Source organism: Nerophis ophidion, unplaced genomic scaffold, assembly GCF_033978795.1.
Source record: "Nerophis ophidion isolate RoL-2023_Sa unplaced genomic scaffold, RoL_Noph_v1.0 HiC_scaffold_45, whole genome shotgun sequence".
Classification (NCBI taxonomy): domain Eukaryota; kingdom Metazoa; phylum Chordata; class Actinopteri; order Syngnathiformes; family Syngnathidae; genus Nerophis; species Nerophis ophidion.
The window spans coordinates 346,197-367,051 of NW_026906967.1; the positions used below are offsets into that span (position 1 = coordinate 346,197).

The 20,855-nt window shown below is 39.8% G+C and overlaps 3 protein-coding genes across 3 annotated transcripts in view; 2 read left to right on the forward strand and 1 right to left on the reverse strand.

The window, feature by feature from the left end:
- The window catches only part of LOC133546839 (oocyte zinc finger protein XlCOF6.1-like), a 267,073-nt gene that overhangs the window by 109,602 nt on the left and 136,616 nt on the right, over positions 1–20,855 (forward strand). The window lies entirely within an intron of this gene.
- LOC133546840 (oocyte zinc finger protein XlCOF6.1-like) lies at positions 896–20,532 on the reverse strand. Its single transcript, XM_061892677.1, has 2 exons — positions 20,320–20,532; positions 896–3,156 (listed from the first exon to the last, which is right to left on the reverse strand). Exon 2 carries the CDS (start codon positions 3,104–3,106, stop codon positions 1,895–1,897), a length of 1,212 nt encoding a protein of 403 aa, XP_061748661.1. The 5' UTR covers positions 3,107–3,156; positions 20,320–20,532; the 3' UTR covers positions 896–1,894.
- Positions 10,248–16,721, forward strand: LOC133546849 (oocyte zinc finger protein XlCOF8.4-like). The gene is made up of 2 exons (XM_061892687.1): positions 10,248–10,470; positions 15,588–16,721. The coding sequence occupies exons 1-2, from the start codon at positions 10,248–10,250 to the stop codon at positions 16,508–16,510; spliced, it is 1,146 nt and encodes a 381-aa protein (XP_061748671.1). The 3' UTR covers positions 16,511–16,721.

Consider the following 20,855-nt stretch of genomic DNA (forward strand, 5'->3'; position numbering starts at 1 on the left):
ATTTACTTATTGTGAAAATAAAAGTAAACCTGTCGATTTCAAAATTTCTAAACAAAGACATACAACTTATTTTCGTAAAAATATTCAAATATTTAACAATGTATTGGAATTTAATTTTTATAGTAGACATAACAGTTTGACAGCATTCTCGAATGGAACATTCTGGAGAACCATCCTGGATTTATTTGGATAGAAATGAATTACAAAGGTAAACTTTTGAATGATTTAACTTCATTTGTGATGATTTATCTCTTATGCTCAGTCCATTTTTTCCCAAATTTAATTTGAGGGAAGTTGTCACCACCTGCTGCCACCTAGTGGTTTGTATTGTCAGTTTTCCTCTTTTAGTGCAGTTGATCTTGTTCTTACATTTCTCCTTCCTCCTAAAGTCCCTGTGTTGCCTTTGTGGGCGGAGTTGTGGGACGTGCACAGCTGCTTCCAATTGACCCTGGTGCTACTTAAGCAGCACATTGACAGCTGGATGGCACTCAGCGATTCCACATCATGCCAGTTGATTCTATGCTTTGAGTATTTTGCTACCTTGGCCATTCCCAGTGCCATCCATCTTGGTGTTGTTGTGTATTGTGCACGTCTTGTAACTCCAAACCAAGTTTAGTTCATTTTTGTATATATGTATCTTTTATTTTGTCCACAATACACATTTTGTCTTCTCTCTTTCGCACCGTCGCTTTTTGTTTCCTCCTGTTTGGATTGTTTTTGTGAGTAGATTTCCGCAGTAAAAAATGTGTTTTACTCAGCGTCCTGCACATCCTTGGGTTCCTCTTTACTGTGTTGAACAGCACTCTGACAGAAGGAGTTTCTCCAAAACGCAACACCCTTTGGCTGACAAGTTTGTGATTAAATGCTATACATAAAAAATGAAAGGGACAAGCGGTAGAAACAATGGATGGATTGACTTTTATTGACTTTTCCCTAACAATCCAAACTTCCCCATGTTTTCTGAAATTGATAATGTTTGAGGGATTCTAAAAAAGGGGGAACAAAATCATAAACAACTTTTTTTTTAAATTGTCATGTGTAGTTTTTAAAAAAAATAGGAAATGTAGATTATTAAAAACAAAACTATCCTTCATAACCTTCCACATATAATGTTGCCATTTTCTCTAATCTACATATTGCATAAAGGGGACATACATATAAAACAATATTCATATTACAAAAGAGAGTAATAAAGATAATTAAAAGAATGGATTATTGAGACCCAACAAATGATTCATGAAGTCACAGATTTTAAAAGTAAATGATCTTGTATAAAAGACAACTGCTGAAAATGTATAAAGTAAATAATAATATGCTTCCAGAAGTGGTCCAGAAGGTGTTTCAAGTGTGAACCACTAAATTTGAATTAAGAGGGATTTATGTGTACTCAAAAGCAAAGGTATGAACACATGTAAAACAAATATGTACATCATATAAAGGAGTTACTCTACAACATCATTAAAAATCAAACATGATTTCTGAATATATCTATACACATAAAAAGTATTCGTAACATGTTTTGTCCTGTTTATTCTCATCTTTACAGTCAAAGTGTTGTGTTAATTTTTAAATAAAAGTACACAATGTTGTATATTAAAACATGTACTTGACTGAAAAAAGCAATAATCTGAAATATCTAATCTATAAATGTTAGAATCTATGTGCTGATGTTGTTACAAAGTCGAAGTTAAGATTTGACAGTTTATTTCAAATCCTGCAGTTTCATTTGCTGCTGCTGTTCTCACCAGCACACTTGTGTTTCTTACACTGGTACTTAGAAGACAATCTTTCACCACACACACTGCAACTCAACACTTTCTCTCCTGGGTGTCTTCTCATGAGTCTTTTCAAAATACGGACTTTGTATACAACTTTTACAACACACTGAACATGTTTAAGGTTTGTCTGCAGTGTGTCTTGTCATGTGTGCTTTGAAATGGTGCATTTGAGTAAAATCTTTACTGCAGACTGAACATGAAAAAGGTTTTTCTCCAGTGTGTATTCTCATGTGTCTTTTCAAATGCATACTTTGTATAAAACTTCTACAACATACTGAACAAGTATAAGGTTTTTCACCAGTGTGTGTACTCATGTGTATTTTCAAGTAGTTCTTTCGAGCAAAATATTTACCGCAGATTGAACATGAAAAAGGTTGTTCTCCAGTGTGTATTCTCATGTGTTTTTTGAAATGGTCCCTTCGAGTAAAATCTTTACCGCAGATTGAACATGAAAAAGGTTTTTCTCCAGTGTGTGATCTCATGTGTGCATTTAAACGTTCATTTCTTACAAAACTTTTACCACATTCTGAGCAGGAAAACGGTTTTTCTCCTGTGTGTGTTCTCATGTGTACTTTTAAACTTTGATTTTTTCCAAAACTTTTACCACATTCTGAGCAGGAAAAAGGTTTTTCTCCAGTGTGTATTCTCATGTGTATTTTCAAAATGTATCTTTGAGTAAAATCTTTACCGCAGATCGAACACAAAAAATGTCTTTCTCCAGTGTGTGTTCTCATGTGTTCTTTCAGAAGACTTGGGTATTTAAAAGTTTTGTGACAGTGAGAACAAGTGAAGTGAGTGTTGTCAGTGTGACATGTCTTATCATCTTTAGAGTCTTCATCATCAGTGTCAGGAGAGTGTGACGTTGTGTCCTCACTATCTGATAGTGGAGCTAAGAGCTTGTCTGCTTGTGATCCTCCACAGTGGTCTCCATCAGCTTCTGTTGTCATGTGTTGTGTTGAGCTGCTGCTTGGAGGCTCCCCCCCTCCCCTCTCCTCACTTTCATCTTCACTCTTCACAGGGACACCAGTCACTGGCATCTTGGTGACATCAACCTCCTCCAGTCCTTCAAGATGCTCTCCCTGCTGACTGATGCTGTGTTCCTCCTCTTCCTCTTTAATGTGAGGGGTCAGTGGGTCCTCCTCTTCCGCCTTAATGTGAGGGCTCAGTGGATCCACTGCTTCCTTTTTAAAATGGGGTGTCAGTGGGTCCTCCTCTTCCTCTTTAAAATGGGGGATTAGTGGGTGTTCCTCTTCATTTTTAAAATGGGGGATCAGTGGGTATTCCTCTTCCTTCTTAATGAGGTTGTGCTGTGGCTCCTCTGTCTGCATCCTGAAGCTCCACTTCTATTGCTCAGGGTGAAGATGTTCTTCACAGACGTCTGCAAGACAAACACAAGTTTGAGAAACATCCATATCTGCTCAGTCACATAATGCATTCAGTACTTTGACATGCACTTAGGAAAAACAAGTTATTGTATGAACTGTCTTGAAATCTCAGTGATGCACAAACACGTTACTCTTTACAACATTTTTCACAGGAAAAGAAAAAACAACTAGAACAACAGGACTTTTTACTATGGATAAACGATTTGGTTTAAAATTGATTTTACGATATATTATTTCATATTGAATTACTAATAGAACCATTTTAAAACAGGCTACAGAGTCTCCTAATTTAGTTGTTGAAATATGCAGTAAAATATTACATCATTTCCAGTATCATTTTCTCAAACAAAGTAACCAGATATTAACAGTAAATAAACAAGTACATTAAAAATATTTTTTTCAACAAAATAATACAATTATAAATGATACAATATGTTACTGCATATGTCAGCTGCCAAATTAGGAGCTTTTGTAACCCGCTTTAAAATTCTTCTAGTATCAATTATACACCAAATTATATATTGTGACATATTGTTGTTAGGATATAGATTTGAGGTCATATCGCCCATACCAAACATTAGTTCGCCAAGACATTTTGTTTGGCCCACCAATTTTATTTTTTAATATTCTTCAGATGTGTGTGTATGTTTAAAATGTGGGACTACTGTTCTACATCACGTGGAAGTGTCATGTCATGGGGATGGTGTGCTTTCAACTAAGGGTGTGACGATACGGTCAGCTCACCAAAGGATACTCGATATTGGCTTTAGGAGAACAAGACAATATTTTGGTGTTTAACATGATTCTTACACGTGTGTGTACTTCATGTGTATATGAATGTACTTTTAGGGACGGCGTGGCGCAGTGGGAGAGTGGCCGTGCGCAACCCGAGGGTCACTGGTTCAAATCCCACCTAGAACCAACCTCGTCACGTCCGTTGTGTCCTGAGCAAGACACTTCACCCTTGCTCCTGATGGTTGCTGGTTGGCGCCTTGCATGGCAGCTCCCTCCATCAGTGTGTGAATGTGTGTGTGAATGGGTAAATGTGGAAGTAGTGTCAAAGCGCTTTGAGTACCTTGAAGGTAGAAAAGCGCTATACAAGTACAACCCATTTATTTATTTATTTATTTACTTTCCCTTGTGTGCTTAGTTTGACTGTAACTTCATAGTGGATAATATCTATAAACAACCTCAATTGTTTTACATCTTTAATTTGAAGGACTGTTTACTTATCTGACAAACTCAAAGGAAACTGCACTTTTTTAAAATGTTGCCTATCATTCACAATCCTTATGTGAGACATATGTTTTAAACTTTTATAAATTTAATTATTAAATAAACGTGAGCAAAAATCAGCTAACATTGGAGTCAATGGGAGCTCCTCTATTAGACCCACAAAGTCCTCCAAAAAAATTGCCAACAATACACCATTTACATTTTGTGACCTGAATATTAACCAAGTATTAGTGATATTGTTATTATAAGCGCTAACGCTAAGGACCTACTTTTAGCGGCGCATTGATCACAGAAGTAACTAGCTTATGCTGCTATATTGACATACTGAGCTGCTTCCTCGCCTCTAAGATGGTGAAAGCTAATTCTAGAATATAAATCATGCTTCTCACTTATGTAGTAGAAGGTTGTGGACATAAACCGAGAACTTGGTCAACACTGACATCCAACTTAGACCTGGAGATGGCTAGAAAGATTAAGTAATATGCTCTTTTGCACCCACCCTTTTTAACCGTTTGCGATGATTAATTCTTCATCTAAACGGGAAGATATGAACATCCCATCAGTCGGCATCCCAGTGAAAGCAGACATTGTATGTGTGGAGAGACACAGCCGACGGGCCGACAATGGGCGGAAAGCAGCAGCGCGGGCCCACCTGGAGGCCAGGAGGCGGGGCATGCGGCGGCGAGGAGAGGCATGACACACGCGAAGCGACACTGCAGCGGCAATCTGAGCCAGGTGCGTATATTACACACCTGCTTACAATCTGTCTATCTGCTGCTAGAGTACAAAAAGGGCGAGGGAGGAACGAGCGGGAGAGCAGCACGGAGGAGGAAACAACGGCCAGCAGACGAAGAGCGCAACGACCCACACCGAGAGAGCGATGACGCACCCCCGCAGTGGACGCAAGCCCCGGACGCTGTTTAATATAGATTAGAATAGGCCGTGCAACTAATCATATGTCCTGAGTTCCAGTTGAAAGTGGGTGCAAGTTCATGCCCACGTACACACACTCTTATCGCCCACATTCTTCACACTGTTTACGTGGCTTCTTGGCCGAGGTCTGAGGGACAACACCAGATATGAAGTCAGAGTCCAGGGAGAAAAAAGCACCAGTCAATATCGCACAGAAGGAACCTTCCTGGTGTTACCTGACGGCACGACCACTGAGCTGCGACACCACTACAAAGGCACCTCCGTGCTCGTGCTCGTACCACCTGGCTTGGTAGCCTCGTACCCGCCTACCAAGCCAAAGACTTAGGTCCAATGATGAAACAGGGCGTAACGGCTGCTGATTGGACCGACACGCAAATACCACATTTTCAAAATTCCCCGTTGTCAATTAAAAACATAGTTATGGGCTGCACTTTGGACACACCTGCTGTAAGATACGAGGAGCGAGCAGCTACACAACAGCTAAGCTAAAACAGCACTTTTAAGCATATCAAATAATTATAGTTGCTTAATACGTACACAAAGTCTCCAAAACAAAAGTCTGATAGCAAGTATCCAGTAACAAACATGTCCGCATCATTCAACATTGTGAGCCATGAGCTTGACTTCATGAATTATTGTGGCCACCAGGTGTTGTGAAAGATCAAATAAAACAATTGCAAAAGCATCCGTCACAAGGTTAGTGTTTTTTATATATTTGTGTCAATATGTAGAAGCATCCTCAGCCTTCCCGGGAAGGTCCATTCAGGTGTACTGGAGAGGAGCCTAAGTCAGACAGTCGAACCTCAGATTTAGGAGGAACAGTGTGGTTTTCATCCTGGCCGTGGAACTGTGGACCAGCTCTATACTCTGGGCAGGGTTCTTGAGGGTGCATGGGAGTTTGCCCAACCAGTCTACATGTGCTTTGTGGACTTGGAGAAGGCATTCAACCGTGTCCCTCGGCAAGTCCTGTGGGGAGTGCTCAGGGAGTATGGGGTATCGGACTGTCTGATTGTGGCGGTCCGCTCCCTGTACGATCAGTGTCAGAACTTGGTCCGCATTGCCGGCAGTAAGTCGGACACTTTTCCAGTGAGGGTTGGACTCCACCAAAGCGCCTATTTTGTTCATAACTTTTATGGACAGAATTTCTAGGCGCAGTCAAGGCGTTGAGGGGATCCGGTTTGGTGGCTGCAGGATTAGGTCTCTTCATCTGGCCAGGAACTTTAGCTCTAACTGGATCGGTTTGCAACAGAGTGTGAAGCGACTGGGATGAGAATCAGAACCTCCAAGTCCGAGTCCAAGGTTCTCGTACAGAAAAGGGTGGGGTGCCATCTCCGGGTTGGGGAGGAGACCCTGCCCCAAGTGGAGGAGTTCAAGTACCTTGGAGTCTTGTTCACAAGCGAGGGAAGAGTGGATCGTGAGATCGACAGGCGGATCGGTGCGGCGTCTGCAGTAATGCGGACGTTGTATGGATCCGTTGTGGTTAAGAAGGAGCTGAGCCGGAAGGCAAAGCTCTCAGTTTACCGGTCAATCTACGTTCCCATCATCACCTATGGTCATGAGCTTTGGGTCATGACCGAAAGGATAAGATCACGGGTACAAGCAGCCGAAGCGGTCTGTTTATTTCAAGTGTTCGTTTTCCCTTATTAGCTCTTGTGTTATTTATTTAAACCCATATTTGTTCCCACTACCGCACCTTTAGTTGGAGTCTTTAATCTCGTTATATGCAAATATAATGACAATTAAGTCTATTCTATTCTATTCTAAATGAGTTTCCTCCGCCGTGTGGCGGGGCTCTCCCTTAGAGATAGGCTGAGAAGCTCTGTCATCCGGGAGGAACTCAAAGTAAAGCCGCTGCTCCTCCACATCGAGAACAGCCAGATAAGGTGGTTCAGGCATCTGGTCAGGATGCCACCCGAACGCCTCCCTAGGGAGGTGTTTAGGGCACGTCCGACCGGTAGGAGGCAACGGGGAATAGACTATGTCTCCTGGCTGGCCTGGGAACGCCTTGGGATCCCCCGGGAAGAGCTGGACGAAGTGGCTGGGGAGAGGAAAGTCTGGGGTTCCCTGCTTAGGCTGCTGCCCCCGCGACCCGACCTCAGATAAGCAGAAGAAGATGGAAGGATGGATGTGTAACACAACTTGATGTTTCTTGAAAACAGCGTCCAGTAGTTGATGTTGTTGCTCCTTCTCCTCTTTTGTTGGACAAAATTCCTCCTTGTACTCTGCTATCGTTTTTTTTTTCTAACATCACAAATATTTCTTCAATGGCAGCAGTTAGTCGCTGATTCCGCAACACTCACATCATTTGTAATGTAGACATGTTCACACAATAAAAACACTTTACACTTACATTGGATCTCTGCTTTGATGTGTCGATCACTTCCGCCTCTCTTTGTTAGCAGCTAACAAGCTAAGCTAACCAGCAGGCTAGGCTAGCACGTCAAAGTGCACTCAGACTAATGTATCCGCATACAAACAATTAATAACGACGTTTACTCTGTTAAACGACACAAATGTGCACATGTACGTTGTAATTAAGACCTAGAAACCATAATAACCAATACAACGTATTCTCCGCCAGACGCCATCTTGTTTTGTTCTTCCTCCTGTGTGACGTCATCGAAGTGTTCTCAACCGCGGAACAAATGTTGGCCAAACACGCGTTTCACTTGGACAATAGTGAGTGGTGCACACTTCCTTCAAACACGTGTTTCACTGGGACAATAGTGAGTGGTGCACACTTCCTTCAAACACGTGTTTCACTGGGACAATAGTGAGTGGTGCACACTTCCTTCAAACACGTGTTTCACTGGGACAATAGTGAGTGGTGCACACTTCCTTCAAACACGTGTTTCACTGGGACAATAGTGAGTGGTGCACACTTCCTTCAAACACGTGTTTCACTGGGACAATAGTGAGTGGTGCACACTTCCTTCAAACACGTGTTTCACTGGGACAATAGTGAGTGGTGCACACTTCCTTCAAACACGTGTTTCACTGGGACAATAGTGAGTGGTGCACACTTCCTCCAAACACATGTTTCACTGGGACAATAGTGAGTGGTGCACACTTCCTTCAAACACGTGTTTCACTGGGACAATAGTGAGTGGTGCACACTTCCTTCAAACACGTGTTTCACTGGGACAATAGTGAGTGGTGCACACTTCCTTCAAACACGTGTTTCACTGGGACAATAGTGAGTGGTGCACACTTCCTTCGCCCGGCCACAGAAGACAAAAAAGAGTTGCTGGTGTAACAATAGGAAGAATATATTCCACTCCTCTCTTGTACACGCGGCTTATGAGGTAATATACATGATATATTTTCATATTATTTATCTTATTTACCTCATATGTTGTTCGAAGCTAACGTGCTAGCTTTAGCCCGCTAGCAGGCCTTTGTAGCAAATGCGAGCGTTTTTTTTTTGAGGAGTGTATTTTATATGTTCTCTATGAGAATTATATTGACTTATTTAATACTTTAACTTTTTTTTGTTGTATATTACAGTCACGCTTAACATCATTAAATATTTGTTACTAGAAAGAAACAAACGTCTTGTAATTTAAGTCTGGAATAAGTCACATGGTATAATAATAATAATAATAATACATTTTATTTGGTATAGCGCTTTTCAGTGTACTCAAAGATGCTTTACAGGATGAAAAAAAATATTATTGTTATTGTGATGACAGTGTAATATAATGTATCATTGCAGTGGTCTGCTTTATGTTGGTGTCAACTTTATTAGCTAGAAATACAAATGATGTTTGCACGCACTTCTATTACCTTGATAACATCCATCCATCCATTTTCTACCACTTGTCCCTATTTGGTGTTGCGGGGGGGGAGTTGGAGCCTATCAGCTGCATTGGGTGGACATATCATGGAAATTAAATCGACTGATGTTTGTTATTATGAATACACTATTTGCACAATTGTAAGCGAGTAATGCTTATTCAGTCGGACTAAAATAAATATTTAATTAAATAAATGTTAAATATTAAAAATAGCTTTAATATACTGCACACAAAATGAATTTGCATCAATATTTTGTATGTAGTCGAAACATGAGGTACCCAAATATTCTAAATATTTGTTTACATTTATGAATTTGTATATATATATATATATATATATATATATATATATATATATATATATATATATATATATATATATACATATATGTATATATTTATATATATACTCACTGGCACTTGTTCCACGTGCTTCACTGCACTTCTGTTTGTTTTCTGTTGGGTTAAAAATGTTGCTTTCGCAGAAGAAAGTTAAAGTAGCAATGATTGTCACACACACACACTAGGTGTGGTGAAATGTGTCCTCTGCATTTGACCCATCCCCTTGATCACCCCCTGGGAGGTGAGGGGAGCAGTGGGCAGCAGCAGTGCTGCGCCCGGGAATCATTTTTGGTGATTTAACCCCCAATTCCAACCCTTGATGCTGAGTGCCAAGCAGGTAGGTAATGGAGAACAAGGAGAGGATATTGTGCGTAAAAGTAAAGCCAACCGACCACAGCTCTGTAGTCCTGGTCACCGTTGACGTGAGGTGGGACTATTTTGGAGGTGCACGTCAAGGTTGGCTGGTAGGTTGGTAGTGGGAGGAGCCAGTTGGCGTCACTTGATGCTGCAGCACAATGACACTTTTATACGTGCAGACTGACTTCATGCAGTCATGACGGTATTAAAATCCCAGCAGGAGGTTTTCTTTAAGTTGTTACTTTTTGATAAATGACACAATTCATAATAATCAATAACTGATGATTATTCCATGTGTAGAAGAACATCACCACAGAGTGGTGTCAGTCCACTTGGAAAATATTATATTTGATGGTCTAAAAAACATTTGACACATCATAGCTGAAGTTTGTTTGTGTTGTCTTGCGGACGTCCAACAGATGAACGCTCGTCAAGAAGAACGTCCCCTTCAGCAGCAGGAGGATCCACAGCCCCCCCACATTAAAGAGGAAGAGGAGGAAGTGTGGATGAGTCAGGAGGGAGAGTGTCCTGTAGGGCAGGAGGAGGCTGATGTCAGCAAGTTTCCACTGACTGTTGTCTCTGTGAAGACTGAAGAGCATGAAGACAAACCACCTGAGTCCTCACAGCTTCATCACAGTCCAAGTAAGCACAACATCCACATATCATCTAATACAATGTTTGTGACACATGTTCATCCGGGGGACACATTTATCACTAAAGATGGAGATATACTTGCTTTTTAACACCACCATTTAAAAATGAATGCTCATTAATCGTGTGAATAAGTGAAGTGAATTATATTTATATAGCACTTTTCTCTAGTGACTCAAAGCGCTTTTACATCGTAAAACCAATATCTAAGTTACATTTAAACCAGTGTGGGTGGCACTGGGAGCAGGTGGGTAAAGTGTCTTGCCCAAAGACACAACGGCAGTGACTAGGATGGTGGAAGCGGGAATCGAACCTGGAACCCTCAAGTTCCTGGCACGGCCACTCTACCAACCGACAGCGCGCTTGCTTCCGCTGACGTGGCGGTCCTCAAGTGATGGCGGGATAAGAGCGCACCGTCACAATACACAAAACATCGGCAGAAAGCAATAATCTATAAAATAATCAAGCAAACTGGAGTTTTGACCCAGAGAAGGCAGGTCGGTTATAAAACCAAGAACTCTGCATCCCAGGCACCCGCGGACTTAAGGAAATGCACGTTCTTTTTGATTTCAATGCGTATAAAGACATAAAAAGTGTATTAATGCCAACACTGGTTATTCATGTGATTATCAGACAGAAGTCATTTCCATTAGACAATATTCAAATATAGGTGGGAGTGTTGGAACCATACCAATACTTTGGTACCGGTACTAAAATTATTTTGGTACTTTTCTCAATAAAGGGGACCACAAAAATGGCATTATTGGTTTTATTTTAACAAAATAACTTAAGATACATTAAACATATGTTTATTATTGCAGTTAAGTCCTTAATTAAAATAGTGAACATATTAGACAACTTGTCTTTTACTAGTAAGTAAACAAACAAATACTCCTAATTATTTAGCTGACATAAGCAGTAACATGAGGAGTCAGATGAGGTGGTTCGGGCATCTGGTCAGGATGCCACCCGAACGCCTCCCTAGGGAGGTGTTTAGGGCACGTCCAACCGGTAGGAGGCCACGGGGAAGACCCAGGACACGTTGGGAAGACTATCTCTCCCGGCTGGCCTGGGAACGCCTCGGGATCCCCCGGGAAGAGCTAGACGAAGTGGCTGGGGAGAGGGAAGTCTGGGTTTCCCTGCTTAGGCTGTTGCCCCCGCGACCCGACCTCGGATAAGCGGAAGATGATGGATGGATGGATGGATGGATGGAAGCAGTAACATATTGTGTCATTTATACACCTATTATTTTGTCAACATTATTAAGGACAAGTGGTAGAAAATGAACTATTAATCTACTTGTTCATTTACTGTTAGCATCTGCTTATTTTCTCTTTTAAAGGGGAACATTATCACAATTTCTGAAGGGTTAAAACCAATAAAAATCAGTTCCCAGTGGCTTATTTTATTTTTTGAAGTTTTTCTCAAAATTTGACCCATCACGCCATATCCCGAAAAACAGCTTCAAAGTTCCTGATTTTAACCGTCGTTATATCCACCCGTCCATTATCCTGTGACGTCACAGCGTGATCACACAGAAACAAACATGGCGGATAGCACAGAAAGGTATAGCGATATTAGCTAGGATTCAGACTAGGATTTCAGCGCCGTAAGCGATTCAACAGATTACGCATGTATTGAAATGGATGGTTGAAGTGTGGAGGCAGGTAGTGAAAACGAAATTGAAGAAGAAACTGAAGCTATTGAGCCATATCATGACAGACAGCAGCAACGAGGACGAATTTGACGATCGCCTTCTAACCAACGTTTGGTAAGTGTTTGTTTGGCATTAAATGTGGGTGGAGGGAAAGGCTGGATGCAAATGTAGCTACAAATGAGGCATAATGATGCAATATGTACATACAGCTAGCCTAAGGAGCATGTTAGCATCGATTAGCTTGCAGTCATGCTGTGAACAAATATGTCTGATTAGCACATAAGTCAATAACATCAACAAAACTCACCTTTGTGCATTCAAGCACAACCTTATAAGTTTGGTGGACAAAATGAGACAGAAAAAGAAGTGGCATAAATCATATCCAGGGGCTTTACCTCGCTGGTCTGCGGGAAGAGACTGCTGTCCTCCCTGAATAGCTCGCACTCGGGCAGATTCAGTAGTTGTCTATTTAACAATTTTGCAGATTTTGTTGACTTTATCGTTGGAAATGCATCTGCTTTGAGTGTCGCAGGATATCCACACATTCTTGTGTGGATATCAGAAAAATAACAGAGCTGATTTGACTTGGTGCGTGTAATAAGATTGAGAAAATGGCGGATCGCTTCATGTTGTGACGTCACGGGTGAAAGGTCATCGCTCGACAGGCTATCAATTGAAAGGCGTTTAAATCGCCAAATTCACTCATTTAGAGTTCGGAAATCGGTTAAAAAAATATATGGTCTTTTTTCTGCACCATCAAGGTATATATTGACGCTTACATAGGTCTGCTGATAATGTTCCCCTTTAACATTTTCTGTCTACACTTCTGTTAAAATGTAATAATCACTTATTCTTCTGTTGTTGGATGCTTTACATTACTTTGTGGATGATACCACAAATGTGGGTATCAATCTGATACCAAGTAGTTACAGGATCATACATTGGTCATCTGCAAAGTCCTCATGTGTTCAGGGACATATTTCCTGAGTTTATAAACATAATATACATTTTAAAAAAACGAAAGAAAATGTTGTGATGCCAAAAAATATCGACGTAATCATAGTAGTATCGACTAGATACTGCCAAAGGTGGATGGACGTTAGCCGCTAGCTAGCTAGCATGTCTTAAAGCACCTCTTCCTGAGGGAGTTTCAGTGTTATAACTTCACCTTTATCTTTACTTTTTACACCAAAATGCGTCAATTCTCCCTTTTCTGTCTCCACACTGTGTCTGCTTGTAAGTACTCCATGATTGTGTGCCGCCGAACATGCTCGTCTGCTTATAAACCTCCAATGTCACAACGTGACTTCGACGCATGAAGCGTGGGATAACGTGAACAGTTGTGGAACTTTCTAACAAACAGTATTGTGGCCAAACAGCTCAATTTTTGTTTCATCTGACATCACAAGGACAAAGATATGACCTTCTGGAGGAAAGTTCTGTAGTCAGATGAAACAAAAATGAAGCTGTTTGGCCACAAAACCCAGCAATATGTTTGGAGGACAAAAGGTGAGGCCTTTAATCCTAGGAACATCATCCCTACCGTCAAGCATGGTGGTGGTAGTATTATGCTCTGGGTCTGTTTTGCTTCCAATGGAACTGCTGCTTTAAATGAGATAATGAAAAAGAAGGATTACCTCCAAATTCTTCAGGACAAGCTAAAATCATCAGCCTGGAGGTTGGGTCTTGGGTGCAGTTGGGTGTTCCAACAGGACAATGACCCCAAACACACCTCAAAAGTGGTAAAGGAATGGCTAAATCAGGCTCGAATTTAGGTTTTAGAATTTTCTTCCCAAAGTCCTGACTTAAATGTGTGGACAATGCTGAAGAAGCAAGTCTATGTCTGAAAACCAACACATTTAGTTGACTTGCACCAATTTTGTCAAGAGTGGTCAAAAATTCAAGCAGAAGCTTGTGGATGGCAACCAAAAGTGCTTTATTGCAGTGAAACTTGCCAAGGGACATGTAAGCAAATATTAACATTGCTGTATGTACACTTTTGACCCAGCACATTTGCTCACATGTACAGTAGACCCATAATAAATTCATAAAAGAAGCAAACTTCATGAATGTTTTTAGTGAGCAACAAGTATGTGCTCCAATCACTACATCACAAATAAATAAGAGTTGTAGAAATGATTGGAAACTCAAGACAGCCATGACATTATGTTTTTTACAGGTGTATGGAAACTTTTGATTGCGACTCTATATATGCATGTGTATATGTATATATATCCATCCATTTTCTACCGCTTATCCCTTTCGGAGTCGCAGGGTGCTGGAGCCTATCTTAGTTACAATTGGGTATATATATATATATGTATATATATGTATATGTAATACATATATATATATATATATATATATATATGTGTGTATGTGTAAATATATATATGTGTAAATATATATATATATATATGTATATTTACACATATATACATACATATATATACACATATATATATATATATATATATATATGTATTACATATATATATATATATATATATATATATGCATGCATGCATGTATATATATATTAGGGGTGTGGGAAAAATCAATTCGAATTTGAATTGTGATGCTCACGTTGTGCGATTCAGAATCGATTCTCATTTTTAAAAAATCAATGTTTTGTTTCTTTTAATCAATGCAACAAAACAATACACAGCAATACCATAACAATGCAATCCAATTCCAAAACCAAACCTCACCCAGCAACACTCAGAACTGCAATAAACAGATTAATTGAGAGGAGACACAAACACAACACAGAACAAACCAAAAGTAGTGAAACAAAAATGAATATTATCAACAACAGCATCATTATTAGTTATAATTTCAGCTGAAATTCTATGTATTGAATGAATACAGAATCATTTTGAATCGGAAAAAAAACGTTTTTGAATCGAGAATCGCGTTGAATCGAAAAAATCGATTAATAATCGAAGCGCGACCCTAAGAATCGATATTGAATCGAATCGTGGGACACTCAAAGATTCTCAGCCCTAATATATATATATATATATATATATATATATATATATATATATATACACATATATATACCTTTTTTTATTTTTTTATATACTGTATATTTATGTATAATATGTTCAGTTTAACAGTCCTGTTGTGATTGATTGAATGCCCTGAGAATTATACTGGATATTCTTTTGTAATTGCCACAAAATAACGTGTAGTATTTTGTTAATTTCTTGCCAAAAATATTTTTATTTTATAGATATTTTCATAGCAGAATATTGTCCTTAGGGCCCTCTGGCCCCCCATGGATGACCCCTAAAATCTGTGCCTTTTAAGACCTCACTGTTGGCTTTGTAGGCTCATGTTACTTCTCAACTAGTCAAAGTTAAAGCAGAATCGAAAATTAAATCTGAATTGGTGAAATCTTATCTATTTCCATCCCAGCATGTGTTTGTCTTCTTGTGTCCTGCAGACGTCTGTGAAAAATATCGTCCACCTGAGCAGCAGGAGGGGTCCTCCAGTATGGAGCAGAGGAGGTCACAGTACCTCCACGTGAAAGAAGAGGAGCCACAGCCCCCTCACTTTGAAGATGAAGAAAAACAGCGTCTGTCCCCCCACTTTATAGAGGAAGACAAGAGACACCTCATCAGTGTGAAGAGTCAAGGTGATGAGGTCAAAGGTGAACGTGAGGAGAAGAGAGAGGCAGAGCCTCCAAGCAGCAGTTTAGCAGAATGTGATGGAGACCACTGTGGAGGATCACAAGCAGACAAGCTCTTAGCTCCACTATCAGATAGTGAGGACACAACGTCACACTCTCCTGACACTGATGATGAAGACTCTAAAGATGATAAGACATGTCACACTGACAACACTCACTTCACTTGTTCTCTCTGTCACAAAACTTTTAAAGACCATAGTAATCTGAAAAGGCACATGAGTACACACACCGGAGAGAAACCTTTTTCCTGCTCAGAATGTGGGAGAGATTTTAGACTAAAACACATGCTGAAAGTACACATGAGAACACACACTGGAGAAAAACCTTTTTTATGTTCAATCTGCGGTAAAGATTTTACTCAAAAGCACCATTTGAAAACACACATGAGAATACACACTGGAAAAAAACCTTTTTCCTGTTCAATCTGCGGTAAAGATTTTACTCATAGGAACTATTTGAAAATACACATAAGAATACACACTGGAGAAAAACCTTTTTCATGCTCAGAATGTGGTAAAAGTTTTGTAATAAATCAAAGTTTAAAAGTACATATGAGAACACACACTGGAGAAAAACCTTTTTCATGTTCAATCTGTGGTAAGGTTTTTACTCAAAGGGACCATTTAAAAAAACACATGAGAATACACACTGGAGAAAAAACTTTTTCCTGCTCATAATGTGGTAAAAGTTTTGTCATAATACAAAGTTTAAAAGTAAATATGAGAACACATATTGGTGAAAAACCTTTTATATGTTCAGTATGTGGTAAAAGTCTGAATAGAAAGACAGCAATTAAAATTATACATGAGAATGCAATCAGGTGAAAAACCATACTCCTGTTCAATCTGCAACAAAAGCTTTGGTCACCTAAACACTCTTACAGTGCATATGAGAACACACGCAGGTGAGTAAGTGTTGAGTTGCAGTGTGTGTGGTGAAAGATTGTCTTCTAAGTACCAGTGTAAGAAACACAAGTGTGCTGGTGAGAACAGCAGCAGCAAATGAAACTGCAGGATTTGAAATAAACTGTCCAGACTTTCATTTTGACTTTCTAACAACATCAGCACATATAACATGTGTGACATTGTTGTTTGTCTAACACAATCCTGTTAATATGATTCTAACATTTATAGATTAGACACTTCAGATTAGTGCTTTTATTTCAGTCAAGTACATGAGTTAATATACACATTTGTGTATTTTAAAATAAACAACAATTTGACTGAAAGGGTGAAAATAAACTACATAAAATATTTTACATACAATAAACATTTTAAGTGTAGATATTTATAATTCAGTTTTATACTTATTCATAATAGTGTTTTATATAAGTTTTTTTGAACAATGAAGTGTTACATATTTTATTTTCTAATTGTAGATGATTCCATCGATGAACTCCTTTATATGATGTACATATTTGTTTTACATGTGTTCATACCTTTGCTTTTGAGTACACATAAATCCCTCTTAGTTCATATTTACTGGTTCACATCTGAAACATCTTCTGGACCACTTCTGGAAGCATATAATTATTTACTTTATACATCATTTGAACAGTTGTCTTTTATACAAGATCATTTACTTTTAAAATGTGTGACTTTATGAATCATTTGTTGGGTCTCTAGAATCCATTCTATTAGTTGTCTTTATTACTTTCTTGTGTAATATGATGATTGATGTGTGATTGTTTTATATGTATGTCCCCAGACTTTTATGCAATAAACAATGTATGTTTCAACTGAAGTTGGCTACAATAATTCTAGTTAATATTTGTATGTATTTTATTCTATTCAGTACTGCACTCAATTGTTTTTTTTACTTTTTTTTGTATGATTTACAAGTAGTGTCCAGCTTACTTCATCATCTATATTAACTCCTAAAAATGTGACTACCTTTATTATTTTTATTTCAATATTATCCATAATAATTTGTGTTTTACATTTTTACAATCTCCAAATATGATATATTTAGTTTTATTGAAGTTTAGTGACAGTTTATTGATGTGCAGACAACATTTTTTGATAAAGTTCTCACTGGATAAAATGAGATGAGAGATAAATCAAGCAGTAATGAAGGCGAAGAATGTATAGTTACACTCAGTAGTGACAATTAAAGACACTTTCATCCTGTTGATTTAAGCAAAAAAAAGAGTAAAGTGTAATATTCCAAAAATAGAAGAATATTAATATCAGCAGTCAATATTCCAACATTGTGACGCTGACCTATGGTAAAAAACATATTTATTTTTAAAGGCTTTATGAGAGTGATGTAATTTTCAGAAACAGAAATACTTTATTAATCCCCGAGGGGAAATAAAAAAAAGAGTGGGGGAAGAGTGGATGGTGAGATCGACAGGCGGATCGGTGCGGCGTCTTCAGTAATGCGGACGTTGTATCAATCCGTTGTGGTGAAGAAGGAGCTGAGCCTGAAGGCAAAGCTCTCAATTTACCGGTCGATCTACGTTCCCATCCTCACCTATGGTCATGAGCTTTGGGTCATGACCGAAAAGATAAGATCACGGGTACAAGCGGCCCAAATGAGTTTCCTCCGCCGTGTGGCGGGTCTCTCCCTTAGAGATAGGGTGAGAAGCTCTGCCATCCGGGAGGAACTCAAAGTAAAGCCGCTGCTCCTTCACATGGAGAGGAGCCGGATGAGGTGGTTCGGGCATCTGGTCAGGATGCCACCCGAACGCCTCCCTAGGGAGGTGTTTAGGGCACGTCCAGCTGGTAGGAGGCCACGGGGAAGACCCAGGACACGTTGGGAAGATTATGTCTCCCGGCTGGCCTGGGAACGCCTGGGGATCCCCCGGGAAGAGCTAGACGAAGTGGCTGGAGAGAGGGAAGTCTGGGCTTCCCTGCTTAGGCTGCTGCCCCCCCGACCCGACCTCAGATAAGTGGAAGATGATGGATGGATGGATGGATGGATGGATGGATGGGAAATAAAAAATGTCAGCACTGTTATAAACATGTGATTATTAAGTGTAATAATGTATGTGTGGAGAGACGCAGCCGACGGGCCGACAGCGGGCTGAGAAACATGATTGTCCTGACAAAGATGGAGGCCAGGAGGCGGGGCATGCAGCAGAGGGGAGAGGCGTGACGCACGCAGGGCGGCAGGACAACAGCAATCAGCGCAAGGTGCGTACACCACACAGCTGCGCTCAATCACATCATCTGCTCCTGCAGCATAAAAAGGGGGAAGGAGGAACATTCAGGGGGAAGTAGGAGAAGGAACCCGCTGACGAGACCGACCACGAGCAACGAACGATCAGACCTGAGAGACGACGAGTCCCCGCCAAGGACTCAAACCCCGGACACCGCGAACAGAAGCAGGAAACGCCCGCGCACTGCAAGGTGCGGCGACAAGAAGGCAAGAGAATGACATGATGATTGAAGCAATAAATCAGAGTCAAACCTGTTATGATGCGTCATGTGTTGGATGGCACTGCAACTCACACCAGGACGGCAGGAAGCCCGTCACAGTATATTAATACAATAATAAAATGCTACGTTTGGGGATGTGTAATATTGTTTTGAAGAACATCCTCAATGTTTTCATGCTAGAATAGTTTTAAGAGTGGAAAAAAAAAATGAGGCAGTAATGATAATGGTTTGTTTTAAGCCTGTTTATGAATAATTAAAGATAATTAAAATACCAAAAATGTAGCTTACATCCTCAGTGAGCTGAACTCCAGCAGTAAAGATGAGAGAAATAATGTGGAAAGGTCAGAAGTCAAATTTTTCTTCAGGTGATACATGGAGCCTCTGCTGCCACCCAGCGGCCGTCGGAAAGAATGCATACATTTTGTTTTGACCTCCTTAAAACTGCTTTTTACTTTCTGTCAACGCGGATTAAGAACAAAACATTAGTGATCAAAACACATCGCTTAGTTTGGATCAAGTGTGAGTGTAAAGTGTTGTGATTGTGTCAAAATGTGCGAAGGAACGAGAGCAGAGTACGAGGATGAACTTTGTCCAACAAAAGAGGAGAAGGAGTGTTAGTTGTGTTACACAGAACGTTTGTTTACTTCTTTCTCTCACATATTTACTAACTTTATATTCATTTGTTACCACCATTCTTAAATATGTTTGTAAGAATGTGGGTGTTGTTGAGAAGATGTAAAAATGGGTTCTAGTTTATTAGTAAAATAAATTGTTTTCCTGAATTATATTCTCCTCACTTTATCCAGACAGTCATTAGGACAAAAGACCCTGGGAGGAATTTGCCCTTTTAAAAAGGGAAACCTATTCACTGTGGCAGGACAGTATCTAGATGAATTGATCACATTTGTGTAATCGGCTATGAGGCATTTTATTCTCATTGTACAGCCCTTACCTTTGGGCTGATACTGATACTGATACTGTGTTGACCAGTTTGATGATTGAATGTCCAGTACTGTAGAAATGTGTTTGGATATGACAATCCCTTTATTCCAAGCTATCAAAATGAAATGAAAAGTAGGTTCTAGAACATTATGTATGCTGACCTTGGCTTGAATGGCACATTGTCACAGCAGTGAGACCTGACCACACACCACACCACACGCTCCAAAACGGTTTGTCCTCCATGTAATCACCCCCGAGTGTTTCCAGCTGAACCTAATTAAAGGAGGCTACTATGACAACCACACCACGGCAACAGTCCCATCCCTGTCAACACTTCCTGGTTCTCAAGAGGAAGTGGGCAGAGCAATCTGCTGAAAGGGAAACTCAGCATGAACTGAGGCCAGCAATCAATCAGAGAAAACAAAATATAAATATAAGCAAATAAGGAAATTTGGCTCCAACATATCCCTTTAATTCCTGTCCGTTTGCTATTAGACTTCTGGCATTCCACTGAACAATCAACATGGCGTTGGATTGTGGTCACATGACTCTGTTTCGTCTCCTCTTTGTAGTTCACCTTGTACCTGTTCCCAAGATAGTTCTTTTACATTTAAAAACTTTGCTACTGCTTTGACGATTATTTTTGATCTTCTCACTCTTATTTCTTGCCTGTTCTGTACAGTTTATTACGTATGTC

Coding starts and splice junctions, on each gene's coding strand:
- LOC133546840 (XM_061892677.1), bottom strand. CDS start 3,106: ATGCAGACAGAGGAGCCACAGCACAACCTCATTAAGAAGGAAGAGGAA.
- LOC133546849 (XM_061892687.1), top strand. CDS start 10,248: ATGAACGCTCGTCAAGAAGAACGTCCCCTTCAGCAGCAGGAGGATCCA. Junction 10,471..15,587: donor ACAGCTTCATCACAGTCCAA/GTAAGCACAACA, acceptor TGTGTCCTGCAG/ACGTCTGTGAAAAATATCGT.